The sequence below is a fragment of the Camelina sativa genome, chromosome 4, assembly GCF_000633955.1.
Source record: "Camelina sativa cultivar DH55 chromosome 4, Cs, whole genome shotgun sequence".
NCBI lineage: Eukaryota > Viridiplantae > Streptophyta > Magnoliopsida > Brassicales > Brassicaceae > Camelina > Camelina sativa.
In genome coordinates, this window is record NC_025688.1 from 29,742,498 (window position 1) to 29,768,524 (window position 26,027).

The following is a 26,027-nucleotide window of genomic DNA, read 5'->3' on the forward strand; positions in this document are numbered from 1 at the left end:
TTTGACAACAAAAGAATTGGCTCTTATTGTTTACAAATAATTTTGTTTGTATCTGCAAAAGGTTTGTTTTCAATATTTTAAAATAAAATAGTATATGTGTTTTCTTTTCCTACCAACCAAAAACTATTTATGTGGTATTAAAAGGTAGCCAATACTGTGGTATTACGTCAGTAAGTTTGGTAGTGAATGTCCCCAAAATGTAGTATAACCTACTTTATTTGAAAATAAATGAGGGCTTCACCTATATAGAACCGAATATATAATCCATTTCCATATAAATTTAAAATAAAATAAAAAGGTGTGGATCCAGTAAATATATACTATAACTTAACTAAATAATTTGCTACTCGTATATCCCATCTGAAAATGAATTTTAAAAATTCACTTGACTTTGTTTGTTTTCTTGAGAAACTTTCGATTTTCAAAGTAATGGCCGGACTTGGACTTTTTTTTCCAAAATTTTGTTTTTGCTGACTTTATCTAAAAAACTTGACAGTTAGAAGTTGGAACAAAAAAAAGAAGTTGGACCAAAAGATAAATAAGAAAGCTAAGTTGACAAAACATATATAAGGTTGAAAATGAATCCGTACGTGATTTATAAAAGTAAACAAAAAATTGAAAACTAATCATTTGTATTTGACCGGTTATTTTGGAATAACTATGCAAATAGTTGCTTAAAATTGAAAAATTGGTTGAACAAAATTGGGTTGAATAATATTCAACTCATTCATCTCCAAAATAGTGGTTGAACAAGTTGAACATTTTTGCAGTAGGATTAGTTTATTTTTTTAACTTTTTAGCTGAATGAGCTGAATATTTTTTTCCAACCTCTTTAACCTTTTCAATGCAAACTGTTCAATTTCTTCAACCTTGCAATGATTTCGACCCATAATAAGGCCGTGCATTCTCTTGTGTAGCTTTTCTATTTAAGGGGGTTGCTAATTAGTACTTTTTTATCAGATTCTTGAACAGATCAATAACGTTTCAAAGAGATTACTTTATTATATAGTACGTGAGTAAGATATATAAGTATATTTTAATCACTTTTATATATCCAGAAATCACACGGCAGTCGTTGATCCGTTGGATTAGTTCTTGTGTTAATATTATTGACATGTACAATAAAAGCGGATCATAAAAGTTGCTGATATTTTTCAGTATCTTATTAAATAGTATGTTAGTATTTAAAGATGTAGACCCCGGAACTGAGAAATGTGGATCAGTTAATAAATATTATGTACGGTCGAATGACCAATACAAAAAGAAAACAAAAAAAATTAATATAAAGCGGAAAAGTATTGCATGTTACGTTCTAGAGAATCTCTCGACAATTTCAATCGTGAACGACTTCTTACGAAATAATATAAGAAAACAACTACGACATAATAAAATCATCTCTCAACATTTTTAATTGTCACAATTTTGAAGTTCTACAAAATAGAGAAAACGGGAGAAATATGAAAACTTGCGTGAATCATTCGATCTCCTAAATGCTGCGTTGGTTCTTCTTATAAGTAGTGACGACGATGAAAATTTGCGTGAATATTTACTCCCTTTTTTGTTTGTTTGTTTGCTTACATCGTGAAATAGAAACGAAATCGAGTGGATTGCTACTTAGTACTCACCCAGTAGTCATGTGTCGGTAACTACAATAGTATATACAACAAACCAGCTTTACGATGTGGACCACAAAAACGTTTTAGTTACGGGTAAATGTTAAAGAAAGCTTTCGTCACATATCTATCAAAATCCATTTACTCACTGAATACATTGATTTTGCAATTTGATTCTCATAGTAGGATACAACAAGTTGCAAACTGGAAAAAATTAATATTTTTGCTGTCGCAACAAATTATAGATGCTGCGTTGGTTTCACTGTGGAGTTTTTCAAAGCATTTTGGGCTATCTTAGGAGAGGATTTCACAGTTGCTATCCAATCCTTTTTCCAGATTGGGTTTTTGCCAAAAGGAGTCAACTCTACTATCTTGGCTCTCATTCCTAAAAAAAAAAAGCGAGACTCATGAAGGATTACAGACCGATTTCATGCTGCAATGTACTTTATAAAGTCATCTCCAAGATACTTGCGAACCGCCTTAAGATCATATTGCCGAAGTTCATTGCACCGAATCAATCCGCCTTTGTGAAAGACAGATTGCTTATGGAAAATGTTCTGCTTGCTACAGAAATAATCAAGGACTACCACAAGGATTCAGTCTCTCCTCGCTGTTCCCTTAAGATTGACATCTCCAAAGCATTCGACTCCGTTCAATGGAGCTTCTTACTTACTGTTTTGAGAGCAATGGCATTCCCTGAACAGTATGTATGGTGGATACAAACATGTATTACAACTGCGTCCTTTTCGGTCCAAGTGAACGGCGAGCTGGCTGGTTATTTTGGGAGTAAGCGTGGTTTGAGGCAAGGTTGTTCCTTTAGCCCATACTTATTCGTTATTTGTATGAATGTTCTCTCTCGCAAGTTAGACATCGCTGCATCACGTCGGGAATTTGGCTTCCATCCCAAATGTAAGCAGTTGAAACTCACTCACTTATGCTTCGCTGACGACCTGATGGTCTTTGTGGAAGGGACCAAGCAGTCTATATCCGGGGCTTTGCAGGTATTTGATGACTTCGCAGTGCACTCGGGTCTGCATATTAGTCTTGAAAAATCTACCATATATACTGCTGGTGTTTCTTCGGCACACAAAGAGGAGATCCTTCAACAGTTTCCATTTGAATATGGTTCCTTGCCAGTTCGGTATCTTGGATTGCCACTTTTGCCAAGGCGAATGACTTCTGGAGACTATCTCCCACTCATTGAGAAAATACGCTCAAGAATAACCTCTTGGACATCTCGTATGCTCTCCTTTGCTGGAAGATTGCAGCTCATCAGTTCGATTATATTTAGCTTAACAAATTTCTGGATTTCGGCATTTAGACTTCCTAAATCATGTGTCAACGAGATTGATCAGTTATGTTCAGCGTTTCTGTATGGTCCCTCCTTAAATGCTAAGAAAGCTAAGGTCGCGTGGACAGAGGTTTGTTTACCAAAGAGTGAAGGAGGTTTGGGGTTAAGATCAATTGCAGAGGCAAATAAAGTGAGTGTTCTTAAGTTGATTTGGCGTATTCTCTCAGCTTCAGGCTCGCTATGGGTCGACTGGGTGCATCGTTCTCTCATTCGCAGAGGCTCTTTCTGGAGTATGAAAGATAACACAACCTCTGGCTCTTGGATTTGGAGAAAACTCTTGAAATACAGGGGCCTGGCAAAGCAGTTTTACAAAGTGGAGGTTCATAACGGTGAATCCACATCCTTTTGGTTTGATAACTGGTGTCCATTGGGCAGTTTGTACGACCAGCTTGGTGACAGGGGTTTTATCGATCTGGGAATCCTGAAAACAAGCACAATGGCTGAGGTTCTGTCTACGGCACGACGGAAAACACATCGAAACCCTCTACTTAATGCGGTGGAGGAGGAGATAAAGCAGAGACGACTTCGTTACAACCGTGATGTTTTGGATGTACCGTTGTGGAAAGGGAAGAACGACTGCTACCGCAACTCCTTCACAACAAAGGATACATGGTCTCATATTCATGCTGCCCGTCCGTTAATGGCCAATTTTAGAGAAATTTGGTTCCCACATGCAACACCGAAGTATGCTTTCATCACTTGGTTGCTTGTAAAAAACAGAGTAGCAACAGGCGAGAGGATACAGTCATGGAATGCACACGCCAACACAAGTTGTATCCTATGTGATCACCCTTTAGAGACAAGAGAGCATCTGTTCTTCCAATGCACTTATTCAAAGCTGGTGTGGGAGCGGCTACTCAAAAAGCTACTTGCGAATCAGTTCACAATTCACTGGCAAGAAGTCCTTACTCTGACTGCAGGAAATGGTCTGGACAAGAAAACAAAGTTCATAGTGAGGTACGTTTTGCAGAACACAATTCACGCTATCTGGAGAGAACGGAATGCGCGACGACATGGAGAATAGTCTTCAACAGCGGAGCAGTTAATCAAGATCATCGACAAGAACATACGAAACCGTCTAAGTACCATGAAGGGCGGAGGAGAGAGTCTTCAAGTCTGGTTTGCCGCAAAATTTTATTAAAATTTATCTGAATGGTTTAAAGCAAAGTAACACATTTTCTTTGTAAAACGTTTTTTATTTTTCTTTTGAATATAATTTAACATTAAATTCAAAAAAAAAAATTATAGAAATGATTTTGCAAATTGATTCTCAAAGTATAGGAAACCAGTTAATGTATAAGTAGAGACAGAGACTCGTTTACTTTCGTTTATGCGTCTAAATATTCATTGATTTATTTCGAGATATGACGATAAGCTTTAGAGTGTTTTTTTTCGTATCGTGGACGTTAGTTTATATCAATTAATGGAAAAATAGTAGTTGAAGATTATTAATAGAGACACTATATATAGCCATATGAAACAAGAAATAATTAATGAAATATTTAATTGTTTCACCTTTTTTTTTTCTTTTCTTCTTTATTATTTACACATTGAAATTGAAGACTAAAAACAAGAATAAAAGTATTAAAATGAAAAAACACAGGGCTGGCCTGTATCAACCAACTCATATATTATTATATAAACCAAGAAACCATTTCTCAGCTCCCAAACTTATCTTCTTTCTCTTTCTCTCTGATCATTTCTAAAAGATTCATAAACTAAGAAAAACTTTTACAAAACAAAGCTTCCAAACACTGGGGGAAAAATAATTATCCGACCTGTCGGATTCAAACCAGTGATCTGAAGATCATCTGTAAACTACGTACTATTCAGACCTTGCTCTGTCAAGTGAAATAAGGTTGGTTGCTTAATCTTAGTTTTTGCTTATGTAGTTATGATTAGTGTTATATCTTCATTTTGTTTCCTTTTAAGGATTTGAAATCAGGATAATACTGTGATGTTTTTGTTGCATCCCTCGAGGTCTTTGATCTACTCACTGATTTTAGCTGATTAATCTATATATGAACCAGAATGTTATTTAATTATAGTAACAAAAGAAAATGATTTCCTTTAGTTTAAAGAAGATTGTGTTTATTTTGAAAGGAGAGAGTAAAATACATAATTTCATGTTTCGAAATGAAAATGGAAGAGTTGAAGTGTTGAACTATGAAAATGAAATATTATTCCTCTCTCGATATAATTTTTACATTGGTTAGAGAGCGTTACAACTACAGCACACAGTTAGTTACATCACTTTCATATTTATTGTTTCTTCAGAGGTTTTTCATACCTCCTGCTCCACTATTATGTAGTATAATAGAGAAGATGGTGAAAAAAAAAGAAGGATAAAGAGAGTGAAGCCAGGCTTATACTGCTCTCTCACGTTTAGGGCGTGACTCTAAAAATAGTGATTTAGTTTACGGTATTATTAAACATAAGTTTATTAGGAATTAAGGGGTGAAAATAATGGACGCTCGACGTATACTTCGTTGAATTATCGGAAAATAAACAAAATCTTCCCTTCATATAATTCAATTCACTCAAAGATATGGAAACCAAGTCAGTGTCGAAACCAAATGGTGTGTACTGAGTAGTTGGTATGGTATCTTATGTTGTTGCTTATTATAAATGCAGAAACTTGTGGTTTGCGATCGGTATGGTTAGGTGGACCGGTTTGGTAACAATTAATGCAACTGAAATTGTGAAACTATAATATGAAGTTCTCATTTAATTTCTGTGTATAATAATATTTAATTTCTGTGTATAATAATAAGTACGGAGTACGTAAGCAGACTAATAATTCATGAAACTTTAATATCTGTTCTTTTTGACTTTTTCGTTTAACATTGCAGTATACTTTTCACGTCACCCAAAATTTTGCGAAATTGCAAAAATATGATAGATTCTGCTCTCTTTATGAACGAAATATGATAATTTCTCTTATTCTTTTTCACAATTTTTTTTTTAAAATTTGTAGAACATTCTTCTATTAAATAAGTTGGTACTTCATTAAAAAAAACTAAGTTGGTTGAAATATTTTTATCTCATGGTTCTTCTCTCCATGATAGATTCTGCTTTTTTAATTTGTTCTTTATGGTAAAAAAAATAACTTTTCACGTCAGAGATAAAATAATAGAGAAATAGAGAATGAGGTCTTTTGCGGCTAAGGTGGAAGAGGGAGTTAAAGGGATAGACGGAAAGCCGTCGGTAGGTCCGGTGTACCGGAATCTTCTGTCGGAAAAAGGTTTTCCTCCTATGGATTCTGAGATCACCACTGCTTGGGACATTTTCAGGTACATAAATATATTTTTTCTTGTAATTAGATATGTATCACCTTTTGTGTATAATTATTGTTAATAATGAAGCTCTCTTTTGGGAATTTTTTAGTAAATCAGTGGAGAAATTCCCGGAGAACAATATGCTTGGATGGCGTCGAATTGTTGATGAGAAGGTGGAATTCTTTTGAAGTTTTCTTATTGCTGTTACTTAGGAAAAAGAGAGAAATTAATAATTTATGCATTTATACAAATATAACACGTAAGGATCGGTTTAGGTTGGACCGTATACGTGGAAAACGTACAAGGAAGTATACGAAGAAGTTCTCCAGATCGGCTCTGCACTACGAGCCGTCGGCGCTGAACCTGTAAGTATTGTTTTCCTCAAGATCAACTCATATATCTTTTTTTGGAGATTTGTTAAATTTATATCGTAATAAAATGTTAATATACATGTGTAGGGGTGTCGAGTAGGGATCTACGGAATTAATTGTCCTCAGTGGATCATCGCAATGGAGGTCCATCTCATTTTATTTTTTTATGAAATACTTTTCTGTTTTTTTTTTTGCCAAATTTCATTATTAAACTTAACCCAAGTTATATATTTGTGTGAACATATATCTAGGCTTGTGCAGCTCACACTCTAATCTGTGTACCTCTATATGATACATTGGGTAAGTTGATTTTTATTCTTTATGTATATATCTTCTTGACTCAAAACTCAAGAACGTAACTCAAAATTGTTTATATCCGATGTTTTTAGGTTCAGGAGCAGTCGATTACATTGTAGAGCATGCGGAAATCGACTTTGTGTTTGTCCAAGACACCAAAATTAACGGAGTAAATACTTTTATACTTAATTGTTATTAAAAAAAAATTATACATTTGCGATATATTCATTAGTGTTTATAATATGCTGTTGAAATATAGCTTCTGGAGCCAGATTGCAAATGTGCTAAACGGCTAAAAGCTATAGTTTCCTTCACTAATGTGAGCGACGAGCTTAGCCACAAGGCTTCAGAAATTGGAGTCAAAACATACTCTTGGCTCGATTTTCTCCATATGGTTCGTCGTCCAACTTTTTTATTTACTGGATAGTAATTTTGTTCTTATAGTTTATCTAAAATGTTCGGACCATTCTTTTGAGGTTTTTTAGTGACAGGCAACCAACTTGACGACATTATGTATTAGTGTGTATGTCGAAATTAAATGAATTAGGTGTTCGCATCCATACACAGAGCAATATTGATCTTATGATGAAGATATTTATTTAGTTGACTATTTGACCGTTGAATGTTTGACCAGGGACGTGAGAAACCCGAAGAGACTAATCCGCCTAAGCCGTTTAACATATGCACCATAATGTACACGAGTGGCACGAGCGGTGACCCTAAAGGTGTGGTTTTAACTCACCAAGCGGTCGCCACTTTGGTTGTTGGGATGGATCTCTACATGGACCAATTCGAAGATAAGGTAACCCATGGCCCACAATTATTAGTAACAGAAGAGAATATCTTAGTAATTGAATTAACATTATGCATAATCCTCTGTTTACTTTTGAATAATCCTCTGTTTACCTTGGGCGGAGTAGATGACACATGACGATGTGTATCTCTCCTTCTTGCCGTTGGCTCATATTCTTGACCGTATGAATGAGGAATTCTTCTTTAGGAAAGGCGCTTCCGTTGGCTATTACCATGGAGTAACGTTCTCTTAGAATTCTTTATAATCATCAAATTATGGAAAGCAAATGGATAATTAAAAGAGAATTGTGTTATCTTTTGTTTTTTTTTTTTGTGTAGAATTTCAATGCGTTACGTGACGACATTCAGGAATTGAAACCGACTTATCTAGCTGGAGTTCCAAGAGTGTTTGAGAGAATCCATGAGGGGATTCAGAAGGCTCTTCAAGAACTTAACCCGAGAAGGAGACTCATCTTCGATGCTCTCTACAAACAGTAAGCATAACTTTTCATCGTTATCGCTCTGTTTTCTTCTAATAGCTTAACCTTGCAAAACAAAATGATTATGTAGCAAGCTTGCTTGGATGAATCGTGGATACTCTCATAGTAAAGCTTCACCCATGGCTGATTTCATTGCTTTTAGAAAGGTTAGTAACAGTTGATATAATGGTTTTTTTTCTTTCTATTTTGGGAGCTTTTGTATTTGTTTATGGTCATCAAATAAACGACGTTTCCCGTTTTTTTTTGTTTTTCCTGTTAAAGATTAGAGACAAGTTGGGAGGTCGTATCCGGTTGCTAGTATCTGGAGGAGCACCTTTAAGCCCTGAGATTGAAGAGTTCTTGAGAGTTACTTGTTGTTGCTTTGTCGTCCAAGGCTACGGTATAATATTTTTTTACATATACTCTTCTATATTCTAGGGTTTATTTTCCCTGTTCCTTGATTGCCAAGGAAAGTCAATGCTGCTGTGATTGTTTGGACTAGGCCTAACGGAGACGCTTGGAGGTACGGCGTTAGGTTTCCCGGATGAGATGTGTATGCTAGGGACAGTCGGTATTCCGGCAGTTTACAACGAGATACGGCTTGAGGAGGTGGCTGAAATGGGCTATGACCCACTCGGGGAAAACCCTTCAGGGGAGATCTGTATAAGAGGAAAATGTATGTTCTCTGGGTATTACAAGAACCCTGAACTCACTGATGAAGTCATGAAAGATGGATGGTTTCACACAGGTAATACTGAATTTAGCCGAAACGAAGAGTTTTGATTCTGGTTTCTGAATTGTTTTGGATGTGGGGTTGATGTTTTAACAGGAGACATAGGCCAGATTTTTCCAAACGGAGTACTCAAGATCATAGACCGTAAGAAGAATCTGATCAAACTCTCTCAAGGAGAATATGTTGCTCTCGAGAATCTGGAAAACATCTACGGGCAAAACTCCGTTGTCCAAGATGTAAGCTTTTCAACTCTGAATCATGATGTCTTGTCAAACAAGCAAGAAATCGTTTTTAGGGTTTCTCCTTTTATGTTTGTTTTCTCAGATATGGGTTTATGGAGACAGCTTTAAATCTATGCTTGTCGCGGTGATTGTTCCTAACCCAGAAACCGTGAACCGGTGGGCTAAAGATCTCGGTCATACTAAACCATTCGAAGAACTCTGCTCTCTCCCGGAGCTAAAAGAACACATAGTTTCAGAACTGAAGTCAACAGCGGAAAAGAACAAGGTATATGTTTGAATTAGTTTGATTTTGTCTGAATCAACGTTTTTCAATTTATTTTAAAATTAACACTAAGTATTTTCGTGGATGTGAAAAAATTAAAAAATATATAGTTAAGAAAGTTTGAGTACATCAAAGCTGTGGCGGTGGAGACAAAACCTTTCGACGTAGAGAGAGACTTAGTGACTGCGACGCTCAAGAATCGGAGGAACAATCTTCTCAAATATTATCAGGTTTCAATTATCTTTTTTTGTTTTCTTGTTTTTACAAGTTCGTCAATAGATTGGTTAATGTTGAATTTATATATTTGCAGCCGCTAACGTTCCATTATACGCAGGTACAAATTGGCGAAATGTACCGCATATTGGCATCAAAGAAAATTTGAAAGTGTTGAGATGATGTGTGTGCTATTTGGTAACTATGTTGTGTTATGTGTATCAATAATTGATAGAGAAGCCTTTTGTGTTAGCTTTCTGTAATATTTTATTTTTATGTTGTGTCATGTGTGACCATTTTCATCATATTTATTTTAAATCTACCTCTCTAATTAAGTCTCTCTAGTTGCTTAAATCACATCTCACCTCACCTGACAGCTACCAGGCTACCACGATTCACGTAACTAAATGTTCTACGGATTCGGATGAAATAAGCTTTAGAAGAACCTCACTAAAGTGATATGAAAATTTTGGTTGGTTCCAGTAGTACTCATTCCCATTGAGTGTATATAACTCTATAAAATCGCTCGTTTTTCAAAATACTTAATGTTCTACCATTCGCTATTCGAACCCAAGTTTTCATCTCGGATTACTCCATCTAGCTACCTGCAGAGAGCTGTCACTGTTAACTAAAGAAACTACAACATGTATATCTTCGTTTCAACGATTCCGTTTAGTATAATCTTATTATACGATTACGTAGTGTCCACTAATCTTAAGAGTTTTACGGAATGTTCAATATATATCTTCAGTCATCCGTTTAGATAAAATAGCAGAGTAATACAAATGATGGGGAAGTTTCATCTAAACTCTCTTCACCAAAAGCCAACTCTTTGGCTAGAAATATTGCTCTTAGGGTCACTCAGGAAGGGCAGCTTACATCGTATTCTGCTTTAGGCGGACATTTAGCTTGCTTACATAATCGAATTGAATCAGAGCGTCTTGGATGAAGTTTAATCCTTTGATTTAGTTGCTCTGGTTTTCATTGCCTGAGGGGTGGTCGGTTTGGATTATTATAAGCTTAATCTTGTTTTGGCTCTACATTTGTGATTCTTTCCATTTTTTCTAATAAAAGCAGCGTTAAGAAAAAGAAAAAAAAAAACCCACTCATGAATATTTGCCTTTTTAGACTTTAAGATGTACGAAAATTCTATGGGCTTTTAACATGAAGGCCCATTAAAGTAAGTGATGGAGATACTACTAAGGTTTCTGCTTTCTAGAACATTCCTCTCTAGTCTCGACAGAAAGGAAAGAAAAAATATAGAGGAGAGTAAGACGAAAGTGTGACATAGGGTGTGAGAGCGAAAGAGGAGGAACTGAACTCCAATTACTTCTTCTTACCCTTATTTTGTTTCTTCTTCTGCTCCTCCGCTCTTTTCTGTGCCAGAGCTTCTCTTTTCTTCTTATTGTCCTCCTTCTCCGCCGTTCTATACTTTTCAAAAACAAACTCTCTGGCAATGGTTTTCAGGAGTCGCAGATGGTCCTCAGGTACAGAAGAAGTCGTCGACAAACCAGAGTTGGAAGCACCTCCTATTAACCAGGGTTCAAAAGTTAGACAAAAAAAAAATTAAGCGGTTTAGGTCTCATCATCAGAGGCAGAACTAAAGGTTACTTAACTCACCCAGAGAATTGCTGGCAGAAATGGGATCAGTCACAGAAGAAGTCGTCGACAAACCAGCTAAGATCTCACCACCAGAGTTGGAAGCATCGGATCCCATAGTTGGACCTGAGAAAAGGTTCAAAAGTTAAAAAAAAATTAAGCTAGGTTTAGGTCTCATCAGAGGCAGAACTAAGGGTTACGACTTGACTCACCCAGAGAATTGCTCGCAGAACTGGGATCGAGGTCCTCAGGTACAGAAGTAGTCGTCGACAAACCAGAGTTGGAAGCACCTCCTATTAACCAGGGTTCAAAAGTTAGACAAAAAAAAAATTAAGCGGTTTAGGTCTCATCATCAGAGGCAGAACTAAAGGTTACTTAACTCACCCAGAGAATTGCTGGCAGAAATGGGATCAGTCACAGAAGAAGTCGTCGACAAACCAGCTAAGATCTCACCACCAGAGTTGGAAGCATCGGATCCCATAGTTGGACCTGAGAAAAGGTTCAAAAGTTAAAAAAAAATTAAGCTAGGTTTAGGTCTCATCAGAGGCAGAACTAAGGGTTACGACTTGACTCACCCAGAGAATTGCTCGCAGAACTGGGATCGAGGTCCTCAGGTACAGAAGTAGTCGTCGACAAACCAGAGTTGGAAGCACCTCCTATTAACCAGGGTTCAAAAGTTAGACAAAAAAAAAAAAATAAGCGGTTTAGGTCTCATCATCAGAGGCAGTTACGACTTAACTCACCCAGAGAATTGCTCGCAGAACTGGGATCAGTCACAGAAGAAGTCGTCGACAAACCAGCTAAGATCTCACCACCAGAGTTGGAAGCATCAAATCCCATAGTTGGACCTTGAAAAAATAAGAAAAGGGTTTAGGTCTCAGCTAAGTTTAGGTCTCATCATATTTATATACATATAAAAAGCTTTAGACTCGTTTCATCTCTTCCGAAAACAAAAAAGGAAAACAATTGCAAACTTTACAAATGTGTTATATACACTTAACTAAGCTAAACCAAATCCTACTAAACCAGAAATTAATCCAAAAAGCTTAAACAGTATATACAAACCAAGCTATTCTAATAAGTTCGGTTACCTTGATGATGAGAGAAGTAGGAGGAGTCCCCAGTCATCCAGTTGTATGCCATTTTATGGCAACAATTGAGAGAGCATATAGGATGGAGGTTGTAAAACAGACCCATGTCAAACATGGGTCCTTGAACCTCTAAATCTTCCAACATTTCTTCCTTGTTTCTGGTTGTACAGTCAGAAAGTACTCTATAGATGATCAGAAAGCAACAAGCAACCACGTTACAGTCAAATCTTAGTCTAATCCAGAAAGATACAATCATAAAACAAAGCAATCACGGTAAACAGAAAAATAAAGTTTCTGTGAAGATCTTCAGAGAGATGCAATCCTAAAACAAGTAATGACGTTCCAATCAAATTTTAACCTAATCATTTCGAGAAACTCAGAGGCAGAACAAAGTAAAATCGCACAATTAAAGTATAATTGCAGAAATTGAGAAATACCTTAGGGATGCTTTCCGAGAAAGAAATACCGAAAGCTTCCTGAGAAAATTCACCAAAATGAAAGTAATCAAACCGAAGAACTTGAGAGAACATCAGAAGAAGAAGAAGAAGACAAATGTAGAGGAACTTGACCAAATTCTCGAGGAACACAGAGGCAGAACAAAGTAAAATCGCACAACAAAAGTATAGTTGCAGAAATTGAAAATTACCTTTGGGATGAGAAAGCTTTTCCGAGAAAGAGATACCGAAAGCTTTTCCGAGAAAGAGATACCGAAAGCTTCTCCGAGAAAGAGATACCGAAAGCTTCCTGAGAAAATTCACCAAACAAACACTATCTTCTTAGTTCCTCTAAGATGAAGTAATCAACCCGAAGAACTTGAGAGAACATCAGAAAAACAAGAAGAAGAAGAAAAATGTAGAGGAACTTCAAGAGATTTTACCGTCACTTCGCTTCTTCCGTCACTTAAGAAAAACTTTCCGAGAAAAATTTTCTGTCGCCAAGAGAGAGAGCGGGAGAAAGAGAGAGAGAGAGAGAGAAAAAAATACGATTCTGTGGATTTATGGACCTTATTTGGAGCGAGCAAGGACTGTGTTCGGTTAGAGGGAGAGTGAGGCGGTTACAGAGTGGGACAGAGGGAAGAAGCAGCAGCAGCTCTAACAGAATTTTTTCCCCTCCAGCCAACGAAGGGGTGCCACCTGGCACGAAGAGCAGACATAAACCGGACTTCTTGACAGACTCACCGGGGATCTCAGATCCGGTTCGTGGATCCATTCCCCTATTTGGTTCCTTCAAATTGCCTTGAGAAAGAGCAACCGATTGGTGATAATAAGCCATAAGGGGAATGAAACAGAGCCTCTGCGTACAAGAGATTTGAGAAATGTGAGAAGCCATCTGAGAAATGTCGGAAGAAGACGGGTCGATTTAGGTTTTTGGTCGGCGAGAGAAAGTTGAGAGAGATACACGAAGGTCCTCTTTACTTGTTATATATACTCCGTTGAAAATGTTGCATTTCTTTTTCCTCGGTTACGTGTCATGTATCTGACCCTTAAAAAGATTTCTCCTCTCCATCTGTCCCTCATCGCCACAATCATTATTATGTGGAGTGGTTATTGTTTGGTTTTAGTTAAATTCATGTGGTTTTCTTCTAGTGTACATACATTTCATCAACATATCACCGTAAAAGTATATTATAAAAAATAATTTTTTACATAATAATTATAGAGAATGGAGTCTCTGTTTACTGATGACTACTATGCAACTTAACACATTATAAATTTACATCTTAGACCTGTAAACAAGTATATTAGCTATTAAAGGGATAAAAATAAATCAAAAGAAAGAGGAATAAGCTAAAGCTACGCGTTGCACTCCAACTCCAAGTTTGAGGTTTTGGTGGTACAAGGAATTCATGCCTCCACATGCTCAACTATAGTTTGACCTTTTTGCCCCTGGTTATTGGCGGGAAAGTGGATGGAATATATACTTTGTATAGTAGTATATGTTTCTGGTGATGACGTCCGCACTTTTAAACATTGACGAGAAAGCGAGCAAATCTCTATACCGTCAAGTTTGTATTATTTTTAGATTATAGTCGTAATAATTTCATTAGTATAGATTTGTTGTTGTGTTCTCTAACTGCATTATTTGTGTACTACGATTATACTACAAGTATATATGCAAATAAAGTGTGTACATGAAACCTAAAAATAATACTACACTACAAATTATAAATTTTATTCATAAACATTAAAATTCCTAATGATTATGTAAATAAATACATTTATTCACAACAACGTTGTTCACAATTTCACATGAACTTTTTATGTTACAACAATTGTGTCCACTATTTTAGCCAAAAAAAAATACAAAGACATATAAATCAAAAATTGCTTGTGCATATGTAAAACAATTTCAATCGAAAATCTCATCTGGTGTGTGTTTATTTAAAAAAAAATGAACTTGTCGATTCAAAAGGACTAATCGATTGAAGATTTATGAACTGGTTCATCTTAGGTTTTTGAATTCGAATGATGATGATGATGATAAATTAGGACATGTTTCTTCTGATGTGATGGTTCTCAAGTATTATCTTTAGGTATCGTAATTTTCAACAATGTTCTGTGGATGATATGATGCTTAATTAGGTTAGTTGTAATATCTCCGATTCTTTTGTTCCTTGTTCATCTTAGGTTTTGGAATCATCATCTGGTCTAGATGTTAGTATTGACGATTTGTTTCTTATAGCTTAGAGATATCAATGTTTTGTAGATGTTGCTGCTTTGGTGTTCCGTTATTGCGGGCTTTGTTCTTCTTCTCTTTTGAAATTTCACTCTGATTGCTTGCTCTTATTGAACCAGCGTAGCCATTATCATTGGCATTGATTTCTTCTTTGCTAATCATTACTTACTTATCAGTCTTCTCTATTAGCGTTGTTTCAAGTATAGGAAAATCATGGATCCTAATGATCACCCCGTCATGATCACTGGCAGACACAAAGATCAATGTGTAAGGTAGGACTATAGACGAGTCTCTTTTAGAGCATTCAAGTATTGTCATGTGTCATGCCAAGAGATTGTTGCTTCAGATTCGTAGTCCACCCTCCCATTCTTGTTGTCGGATGTCTATTCTTCAACTATTGAATTTGCCCTCATTGCTGGCAAGATTTTCAACTTAATCAAGGCTGCAAAGTAGCCTGGAGTCCATCAACTCTCTAAAGATGAGTTTCAAATCCCTCCTTGGATGTCAAGTATAGCATATATCACTTTTAAGTTTCCATATTGTATACTCATGTTATGATTACATAGATAGATAATTGTTTTGAGTCTCATTGCAGGTAAGTTCGATGTTGAGTTTTCTGCATGGGAAACCTTTCGCCAGTGGTTGTTCATGGGTTCGTCTCAAATTCTTGTAACTTTGGATTTCAACTGGGTAGAAGACCGTAGTAAGGTGGTTGGTCAAGTGAGGCTTTGTGTTCTTAAGCCTTTCCCCAAGACAACATTTGGGAACTTCACAAGTATCCAAGCTTGGATCATATGGGAAAAGCAGTCTATGTGATGTGTTGCAACAAATTTGGCGAAACATTATCATGTCAGTACTCGTTTCTCCAAGTGTAGTTTGCTCATTCAGATGTCATGTTTTGTTGTCTCTTTTGTTGTATAACTCACAAGATTATGCGGTTTTGAAAACTTAACAGCGGAGGAGGATGAGGAAACTGATAGTGATTGATTCAAGCGGCCGATTGTACTTTGGAAGTGGAAGGTGAAGCTGGAGAGTGATTATTAGAGTATGTGACACCATGCGTTTACCTTATGGAATCCAAATACTGTTAGGCTATGTTTCTTAGATGGTTAGACTGTTTTTGTATTGGATTTATGTATGGATTTCTTAATTAGCCAATAGACTATCGGGTCTTTGCATCAACCAAATTTATGTTGAAATATCTCTAATCACTTGAGAAAACAATAATCACAGCAAAAGGCAGATACTTACAAAGTCTGCATTTGTCGAGAGAAGGAGGATCACTCGTCTCTCATCATAATTAGCTATTATAATCGTAATAATTTTATTAGTATAGATTTGTTGTTGTGTTCTCTAATTGCATTATTTGTGTACCAAGATTATATTACAAGCATATATGCAAATAAAGTGTGTACATGAAACCTAAAAATAATACTACATTACAAATCATAAATTTTATTCACAAACATTAAAAATTCCTAATGATTATGTAATTAAATACATTTATTCACAACAACGTTGTTCACATGAACTTTTTATGTTACAACTTACAACAATTATGTTCACTAGTACTTTTGGCCAAAAAAATATAAAGGCATATAAATTAAACATTACTTGTGCATATGTGGAACAATTTCAATCGAAAATCTCATCCGGTAATAATAATACCATGTGTTTGTTTTTTTAATAATGAACTTGTCGATTCAAAAGGACTAATCTACTGAAGATTTAAGAAAAAGAAAAAAAAAATCGAAGTCTGAAAATATTAAAATCTAAACAACTAGTAAAAATTAACCGAAGAGTCTAATAATAAAGTCTTCGTCGTAACGGAATCATCTCTCATATTCCGAGAAATACCAAATCGCTTTTGTAATACGGAAATACGGAAAAGAAAAAGACTTTAAAAACCTAAGATTAGAGTCAAATATAACAAAAAAATGAAAGTAATTCGTCAAAGGTTCTTTGTGGTTCATATGGTTAAAATTTAACCAGTCAATAAATCGGTTCAATTTAATCGGTATTCGGTTATGACATAAACTTGAACTGTTTTTTTTTTGACACTTATCTTCGGTTATGACATAAATTTAATCGGTATTCGGTTCAATGTGCTCTTCTATTAAAGTAATTTCGTCAAGGCCCGTTTAGGGCTCTTTTTTCTTAAGTTAACCTGCAGTTTAATTACGAAGCTCGGCCCATCTCATGCATGTTTTTTTTTTTGTTTAATGTTTATATTTTTGTTTTCCAGTAATTTAACACAGTATTTTTCAAACCTGTATCAACTATCATGTCATGCATGTCCAGGCTCCTGGAGTCAGAAACAAAGATAAGTGTCCAAGGAAAAAACACAATCTAGAAACCAAAGAAGGTGGTTTGTGAGTTACAACTTGTTTAGCTGTCTCATAACTAACTTGCACTTTCAAACTTGCACTTTCAAAGCAGCTTTTAAATATAGAACACAAATTCCAAAAGTCTCATAATTAAATAGTCGTATATATATACCAAAGACACTATTATTATAGGCCATAAAATCAAACCAAATCAAATCAAATTTTAACATAGACGACTAAACCGATCGAAAAGCAAGAAGACTCAAACCAACTCCTGAATCGCAGACCCAAGAGCGCGGTTGGGGACAAGATTGGTGTGAGAAAGCTTGAGATTTGTCATTGGTGATGTATTGTGACCTGTGTTAAACCATCTCGCAATAGCTTCTGCTTCGTATGTATATCCATCAGCTGTCAATTGTGGATCTTTCATAACCTCCTGCGAATGTATTAAACCACATAAACATTAAACATACATATATTAATTACTAGTATACGAGATTGAGATTAGTAAGGAGGACTTGCCTGTGAGATAGGGCAAATAAACGATTCTATTTTCTTTGTTGTTGTGATCTCATCGACTAGCTTGAGAGCGTTGTCCCTCTCTTTTTCCATCACACTCGCATTTATTTTATAAGATTCAATTATTAGACCTTTGGCTTTCTCGAGCTCTTCATTTTCTTTAGTAAGAGCTTCCGTGAGGATCCGCTTGTTCTTGTACTTGTTCTCGAACTCCTTAGCCTTGATACACATATCCTCATACTTTTTTGTGACCTCATGGACTAGTTTAAGAGCATTGTCGCTCACTATACTCGCATTGCTATCTTGCAAAAAGTTTGTTATACGTTTGACTATCTCGCACACTTATTTTTCTTTATTAATATAAGAGATTTCTTGAGAATCAGCTCTCTCTGGTACTTGCTCTCCAACTCATCAGCCTTAATACACATATTCTCATGTTTGATTTTGAGATTTACCACTTGAAGCTTCAGTTTCTCTACTTCTTCCTTTTCTCTAGCAAGTGCTTCTTCTTTTTCCTTCCTATGCTTCACTTCATTATTGTATCTCATCTCCATCTCTGCAGCCTGTAAATCAAACCTAAGGCTTAGAGAGATATACTCATACCAAACAATAACTTGCTATTCATAAAATAGAGGGCTTAATTAATTAGCAGATCTCTAACTAAGAGTGCAAAAAAATAAAATAAAATAAATAAATAAAAAAAAGGCAAACCTGAATTCTGCTTTTGCGAGTTGTTTTAGAGTCAGTCCTTCTCTTGAAAAATCGAGTTATCATTTTAACGAAACTCTGTCAATTTGATGAATCTCTCAAGAAGAGTCTTTCAAAAAGCAGAGAGATCCAAAGATTCAAGAAGAAATTAAATTGTTAAATATAACACTGATGAAAGTTTTCTTCTTGAATGTGCAAGATTAATAATATTAATTGCTCGTTGATGTTTATATATATATTCTACTAAAGAGAAAATAATATCTTTAAAACCTATTTAAACTTGGATTTGTAAAATCTTTGTTAGTTGATTTGTAAATCTTATAGGATTTTTATTTGTATATATAATTTATAGGGATCATATATGCGTAATTGCGTTAGTAAATGTAATAGTACGTATGTCATCTCTAAGGTTTTCTGATCCATACGGACTATTGAATTTACTAACGCAAAAATTTACAAATATCTAAGATTTGTAATTATCTTATATGATTTGAAAATCTTATAGGATTATGGAATTTAAACAAATCTTAGATTATGTAAACTAATATTGCATCTAACGAGTCACGACTCACGAGAGTCTTATCCTTTCCTACTTGCATTCGTCTATTTCAAAACATGAATAATCTAACTTAAAATACAAAAAAAAAATTAAAAAATCTCACTAAAGATGTTGACAGGAGATTCAAAACTCTAAGTTAAGACAATCTTTCATTTTTTCAAGCTCAACTTATTTGATAAATTTTCATGTCAGTGTTTTTTTTACGGTTTGAAAGTCTTTTGGATCCAACAATTGTGTATTGAAAATGGAATAAACTCGGGGGCTTCTACAAACCATTGTGTCACTGATGAGCAAAATTGTTAGTTGTTTTCTTTGAATCAATGGGACTCCTAAGTTTGTCTTTTAGTCATTTACTTTTAAGCCATCGAGTGTTTTGGTAAGTTTGCTTTCGGTTGCATTCGTGGCTTTGTTTGGGACAATGATTATGTACCTTCTTCGGTTTGGGATTATCACTCACCGTAAAGGTCAATACAAACATACTAAAGCCAATGGCGTTGCTATGCACTAACTAGACAAAAAGACAAAAAAAAGTGATATTACCTCATAAGATTGTTTTTTGCTTCCTTGTTCTGTTATGTAAAACATTTTATCACACACACACATGGCTGCAAAAGTAACAAAAAGAAAAAGAAAACAAAAAAAATATATTCGCTCTGTTTCACACCATTAAAAAGATAACCCAAATTCATGATTCTCATTTTTTTTTTGGGTGTCAAGCCTTTAAACTCATGATTTAGTTAGTTTGTAACCAAAAAAAAAAAAGAAAAAGAAGGAACTTGCATTAAGGTTTACAATATGTTAAGTTTTACATTTTACATTATGATTTTCTTTTCGGATACAGTTTGCTAATAAACAATTTTTCTAGCTTATAGTGTAATTTGTAAATGATGCACGGTTGATACAAAAGCGCATATGAAAGAAAAAAAATAATGTCTTGACCATCGTTTATGTTCCTGCCATGAGAGAAGGAATGCAAAAGCATAAACCAAAACAAATCCCGTCAAATATTAATGGAGTGTTTGTTACAAAAAGTAATTGAAAACGTCTTTAGGTAACACAATGGCTATATCTAATTTAAACACGTTTAAACTATCGAGTCTTCCACGTTCCACCACATCGTCGTACCTAGTAAAAATAAAACTTGTGAAGAGAGGATTTTTCTCTTTCATTTTCTTTATTTAAAAAAAAAAATAAGTGAAAATAGCCAACGACAATAACACAGTGCATACGTCTTATTCTTCACCGCAGTGTAATCATGAAACAGCACGAATAGCAAAAGGAGTATATAAATAAATAAATATATAAATAAGAAATCGTGAAAGGTGGATCAAAACATAGAGGATAGTAGGTAGGAGTTGTTGGGTTTATGCTTCCAATTTCGCATTAATTTCCTCTTAAGTTGTCTCACTTAATTAATCTTGTTGCTTATAAAAACTAGTTGAAATTTCCAGATTCCAAGACAAAAATTTAGGCGAGACAAAAGAAATCCCAATAAAAAAACACATTAACTGAACTCTGTCTTTGAGTAGAGATAGAGTAACCTGAAACCCTATAACGGATTAGAACCGTATATCAAATTGGTTTTCGATTTTTAAAAAGTTAACACTAACTATAAACTATATAAGCTAGATATGAGTAGGTCTGGACATAAAACCGTACCCGAATACCCAATCTGAAACCCGATCCGAAAAACCGGGTTTGAATTGGGTACGGATTTGTCTATAAAATCCTATTGGGTTCTATTTTCTAATATCCGTAGATTCGGGTTAGGGTCGGATAATACCCGGTACCCGTTTGGGTACCCATTAAACCCGAACATATAAACATATTTATAATATTTATCATTAATATATTGCAATTATCCCAAAATTATGATTATAATTTTGAATATTTCATTTGGTTTTATACCCAAATATCAAAAATAATCAAAATATCTAAAATATTTTGTTATGTAAGTCAAAATTTAACTAAATTTATTTAAATTTAATTATATTTTTTCGGGTACTCGGTAGTTCGGGTACTAATCGGGTTCTGAAATTTGTAACCCAAACCGACCCGAACCTGATAATATCCAAACCGAACCGAACCCATATATCTAAAAATACCCAATAGATTCTATTTTTCTAAACCTGTTTACCCGAACCCGAACGGGTTACCCGAATGCCCAACCCTAGATATGAGCATAGAGCTCATGCAATGGCCATAGCAGAGGTTTTAAAAAGACGACCATTGTTATATAGACTATGATCGGTTATTTACACAACGACGAAATTATTATGCGATTTAGAGTTTTCGCCAATCATACTATCTGCAAACCCATGCTAAACTATTCCACCAATTTTCAAAGAAAACTAGTACATGTTTTTGTGTAATGATTCCATGGTGAAAAAATCTTATAAGTACCTTACTATTTTAGTAGATCCACAAGAAAACATCCCCTTCAAGAGAACGAAAGATCCGTTTCTATTAGACAATTATACATTCTAAGAAAACCTAGATGTGAATTACAATACTAAAAGACTTATATATACTACTACTCTTCCTTGAGCATATGAGATGGAACAACATCTTGAAGAAGTCCATTATCTTTATTAACCAAACCTCGACTCCTTTTCACACGATCGTCATCATCACCAAACTCATTAGCGTGGGTATTAAGGTACTCGCCGACTCCTCCAAAACAAGACAAGAGTTCTTGTTGCTGCTGTTGTTGGTGGTAATGGACAAGCTGTTGGAACTGAGGGGAGATTAACGTGGAGGTCTCTAAAGGAAAGCCAAAGCAACCACCATTACCGAGATTGGAAGCAGCTCCAGATGATCCGTAGAAACCAGCACCAGTGGAGATAGGACGAGACGTGCGTGGACTAATGTGTGTGTGCTGACCTTCGTAGGTCGTAACTACAGTGCTTGGATCTCTGAATGATCGCTCTACTCTCTTCTTCACGTTACATGAAGTCGTTGTGCAACGGTAGTAACTCCTGTAAAAAACAAAACACCATTACACAAAAAATTAACCTCATAAAACTTTGGGTTAACAGTACTTTTTAACCTTTCTTTTCTTTGGAAAATGTAAAAGAAACTTTAGTAATTAGTAAAAGGCTTAACACACACACACACGAAAATTATGAAACAATAGAATAGAGACACAATGCATGTATTGTACCCAAGCAAATCATAGTATTTGATATGAAGAAGAAGAATAAGAAAGAAACCTGGGAAAAGGACTGTTTTTGACAGCTTTTTGACCATATTTTCGCCAGCGGTAGCCATCTTCGAGATGATCAACCTCACTCTTTGTCATGAATGCGACTCTTGCCTCTCTCTGTCTCTTTTGATTATTATTCTTCTTTGCTTTCAACCTGAGGGGTTCATACACAGACGCACACATATAAAGAACATTAAAAAAAAAAAGCTTACTTTAGGAAACCATTTTTTTTTTCTCTGTCTTTTTCTCGAACAGCTTATATATGCTCATAACATTGATCCCTTTTGAAGAGAAAGAGAGAGAACCAACAAAAAGAGAGAAACTCACTGTTTCTTAGGATGATGATGACTCTTCTCTTCTTCTTCTTCTTCTTCTTCTTGGTTGTCTTCTCGTTTTGGTTTCTCTTCATTAACGGCCTCGCTCGAAGCAGAAGAAATCGAGGACGAGTTAGGAGTCGCCGGTGGATTAATCGAGAACTGATCCGAGCAAAAAGATTCCACCTTTGACGACGCTTTATCAGACGGTGGAGGAGCTGCTGCTTGAAGGATGGTTGAAACAGGAGAAGACAGCTTCGTCGAAAGGAGAGAATGAGGGGAAACAGTAGTAGTAGCGAAATCGTAATGATGAGGTTGAGGTTGAGAACCTAATAACTCCATAAACCCTAAGGAGTTGTTCCTCTCCGCCGCCGCTAAATCTCCGAAATCCCAAACACCTTGCGACGACGGGTAGTAATAACTCGTCTTTGAGAAATCTGTAAACTCCATTCTTCGACCTCACTCGGTTTTCCCAGACACGGTTACAAAACAGAGAGCGAAACAGAGATATCGAACCAAAAAAAATTACAAATGAGGAAGCAGAAAAAAAAAAAAAAAAAAAAAAAAAAAAAAAAAAAAAAAAAAAANAAGAGTTTTTATTAGGGTTACAAGAAGAAGGATATATAGAAAGAAAGAAAGAGAGAGAGAGAGATGTAATGAAGTTTTGGGGGTCAGAGAGTAAAAGAGATGAAAGAGATAATTATGAGTGAAGAAGGGATTTTGATATTTTTGTCACAATACTGTGTTAAATAATGAATGAGGTGAGAGAGAGAGAGGCTTCATTGTATTTTTTTGGATTTCCTTTATTGACCGGCGATAGCAGGTTACTATAATATACAGTGTGACAGTAACCGGTTGGAGTCATATATGGTCAACGCGTAAGTCAGAGAAGACAGTAGACGCTTTCATACGTCCGGTTTTGACTGGTTCAATAGTTATACGGGTTCTTTCTTTAGTTTAAATTTGAGCTAATGTGAATAGAGAACGAACTTAAAATTAAATAAAGAGCCATCTCTGGAGGGTGTTGTTGCTGGGTCGTGTGCATGGGAATCCTTCTTTTTTTTTTAATGTGAACACAGAACACACAAAAAAAAACCTTGTCTTTCCTTTTTTTTAAAAACACTTGTCCCAATAGCCCTATTTATTTTCCTCTTGCTGGATCCAACGACTAGCGATAGATTTTAGCGACGGAGTATGTTGTTCATTTGTTTGTCGCTAACGATTATTGCGACTACCACTAGAAACTGTCGCTGAATTGTTCGTTTGCCTATCGACGCGACTAATTACAATAATATATTTTTAAAATTAATAAAATTTCATTTTTGATATTTTTTTAATTTAAAATATAAATATCCATAAAATAAATTAAAAACATATTTACATATTTTTTAAATAATTAATTTGGATTTTATTTTTAATTTATTCATTTTAATATTGTTAAATTTAATTTTTTATAACTGATTTTTTTAGAAATTTATTTAAATATATTCAAATTAATTTGTTATTTTATTTAGTTAGATTTAGTTTAATTTTAATAACTATATGTAGTTATATTTTTATTTAATTAACTTTAATTTAGATCATAGTTAAATATATCAGTTTTTATTTATTTATTTTTTTTTTGTTATGTTGTTCGTTTTCCTGTCGTTGGATCCAGCGACTAATTTTAGCGATTGATCGCTGATGAACGATGAAAATTTTAGTGACTGAAAATTATGGTTGCTGATCACTCGCGATAGTCGCTGCGACTGGTCGCTGAACCAGCAACAAATAAATAAAACTTTTTGTCGCTGTCGTTGGTTTATGTCGTGAGTGACAGGCAAATGAAGAGGTCCATTATTGTTGTGAATTGTTTTCTTATGTAGTAGTATTATCTATTATGTTATGTAGTAATAGATAGACTCAAGAAGACATGAGACATGTGTGGGCGGTGAGACCGTTGTCCGTGATCTAAATAGTACAATTTTGTAATCGAAATTTGTATTATTATTTTATTTCGGTGTTATGAAATAGTTAATAGCACAAAGGATCAATAGTAAATTTTGTAAAAGAGAAAAAAAAAAATGTGATTGACACTCACACACACTACTACTTTTGATCTATGGAAAAGAGAAGCACGTATGAATCGAAAAATTATCGGCGTTTTTTAATTTAAAAAGAATAATTTTAAAGTGGTGGATGATTAATTAAGATATATAGAGTATCATATAAATTTAGAAAAGGCCGAATTTAATGGACCGTGTTCACATCTCCTTTATTTGTTTCTGTCTTTTGGAATGTGGAATTATGCAAACAAAAATATCTGATGAAAAAAGCCTGCAGCTGAGGTGAAAACATTCTTTCTTTTTGTTTTTCTAGGTACATACAGCCTTTCTTCTTATTCAGTGTGAGGGAAAAGAAAACTCTTAGTTATGGTATAAAGGTATAATATATGGAATGCATGAAATAAGTTGATACCATCATATAGTAGTATATTTGACGGGGATAAAGATAATTAGTTCAGTTTGGTGCAGACTGCATATCGCAAACTCTGTGTACTTTAAAACTTTGTTTAAATCAATCTAATGGTTTGTCATACAATTAATTATTTCCTTTTTTTATATAATTGTGTTAAGATTAGTAGCACCAATTATTTGATGTAGGGGAATATATAGAACTTTGATAAGTAAGAGATTAGTACTAGTATTTTAATAATAATTATTATAAATTATAAATCCGTGGACCCAAAGCAAATCCGAATAGATCAAAGTTAAGGGACCAGATTTATATAACTCCTGCATGCTTCATGGATCCTTTTCTTTATAAACAGCGGTGATCCCGATGGATGACTAAAGGAAAAAAAACTAAAAAAGCTAAAGGTAACAAAGTCAAGATTTGAATTTCTCTTTTTGTTCCTTCTTTAATGTTTATTCTTTCTTTTTTCTTTTTACAACCGATTTTGATTTATACTACTAGAAATTGCTTTATCCTTTTTGAATTTCTTTACCTCGCCTTCGCAAACCATAATTGTTTTCGTGTTTGTAGTAGAAAAAGAAGAAGAAGCATGCACGTGTGGTGTTGTACCATGCCCATGGGGGAGATAGATAGAAGAAGAGTAACGAGTGGTGCCCCACTCCCGTATAATTTGCTTGCAAACTTAGCTCTCCTTTTGCATGCTTCCATGATTTTGTTTTCCTCCTCCTTTTTTTAGTAAACCCATTTTTACAAAAAAAAATTCAGTATAATTTCATGATTTCCCTGTTTGAGATATTATCACTCACCAGTTGCGTCATGTCTCCGGATGGATGTAACATCTTTTTGTATTAACTAAAAAATTTGTTAATGGACGAAATTTTGAATAAATAAATAAAAGGGTCTCAATCAAAGGGTCGGCCAGACGAAGACGCGCGGCTCGGTGT

At 35.0% G+C, this 26,027-nt stretch overlaps 4 protein-coding genes across 12 annotated transcripts; 1 reads left to right on the top strand and 3 right to left on the bottom strand.

Moving 5' to 3' along the window:
• LOC104783313 (long chain acyl-CoA synthetase 1-like) lies at positions 4,583-9,971 on the top strand. 5 transcript variants are annotated; one of them, XM_010508454.2, is made up of 19 exons: positions 4,583-4,822; positions 5,599-5,641; positions 6,087-6,257; positions 6,352-6,415; positions 6,518-6,607; positions 6,701-6,757; positions 6,865-6,913; positions 7,003-7,079; positions 7,170-7,304; positions 7,545-7,712; positions 7,831-7,941; positions 8,042-8,196; positions 8,273-8,348; positions 8,464-8,581; positions 8,684-8,929; positions 9,011-9,150; positions 9,239-9,421; positions 9,529-9,648; positions 9,753-9,971. In XM_010508454.2, exons 3-19 carry the CDS (start codon positions 6,112-6,114, stop codon positions 9,798-9,800), a joined length of 1,983 nt encoding a protein of 660 aa, XP_010506756.1. In that variant the 5' UTR covers positions 4,583-4,822; positions 5,599-5,641; positions 6,087-6,111; the 3' UTR covers positions 9,801-9,971. The 5 variants fall into 5 exon arrangements, with proteins under 5 accessions (XP_010506756.1, XP_010506755.1, XP_010506758.1 ...); XM_010508453.2 differs by lacking the exon at positions 5,599-5,641; XM_010508456.2 differs by lacking the exon at positions 5,599-5,641 and having other exon boundaries at positions 7,003-7,070.
• LOC104783315 (protein rtoA-like) lies at positions 10,726-13,701 on the bottom strand. Of its 5 annotated transcripts, none has more exons than XM_019245125.1 (10): positions 13,199-13,701; positions 12,968-13,065; positions 12,759-12,797; positions 12,322-12,479; positions 11,974-12,078; positions 11,806-11,886; positions 11,615-11,719; positions 11,443-11,523; positions 11,252-11,356; positions 10,726-11,160 (listed from the first exon to the last, which is right to left on the bottom strand). In XM_019245125.1, the coding sequence occupies exons 4-10, from the start codon at positions 12,464-12,466 to the stop codon at positions 10,958-10,960; spliced, it is 825 nt and encodes a 274-aa protein (XP_019100670.1). In that variant the 5' UTR covers positions 12,467-12,479; positions 12,759-12,797; positions 12,968-13,065; positions 13,199-13,701; the 3' UTR covers positions 10,726-10,957. The 5 variants fall into 5 exon arrangements, with proteins under 5 accessions (XP_019100670.1, XP_010506760.1, XP_019100671.1 ...); XM_010508458.2 differs by having other exon boundaries at positions 12,322-12,503; XM_019245126.1 differs by lacking the exon at positions 11,806-11,886 and having other exon boundaries at positions 12,322-12,503.
• Positions 17,587-18,397, bottom strand: LOC104784455 (putative U-box domain-containing protein 58). The gene is made up of 3 exons (XM_010509479.1): positions 18,240-18,397; positions 17,847-18,141; positions 17,587-17,760 (listed from the first exon to the last, which is right to left on the bottom strand). The coding sequence occupies exons 1-3, from the start codon at positions 18,395-18,397 to the stop codon at positions 17,587-17,589; spliced, it is 627 nt and encodes a 208-aa protein (XP_010507781.1).
• On the bottom strand, positions 21,486-23,202 carry LOC104783316 (probable WRKY transcription factor 23). The gene is made up of 3 exons (XM_010508459.2): positions 22,643-23,202; positions 22,323-22,469; positions 21,486-22,088 (listed from the first exon to the last, which is right to left on the bottom strand). Exons 1-3 carry the CDS (start codon positions 23,077-23,079, stop codon positions 21,644-21,646), a joined length of 1,029 nt encoding a protein of 342 aa, XP_010506761.1. The 5' UTR covers positions 23,080-23,202; the 3' UTR covers positions 21,486-21,643.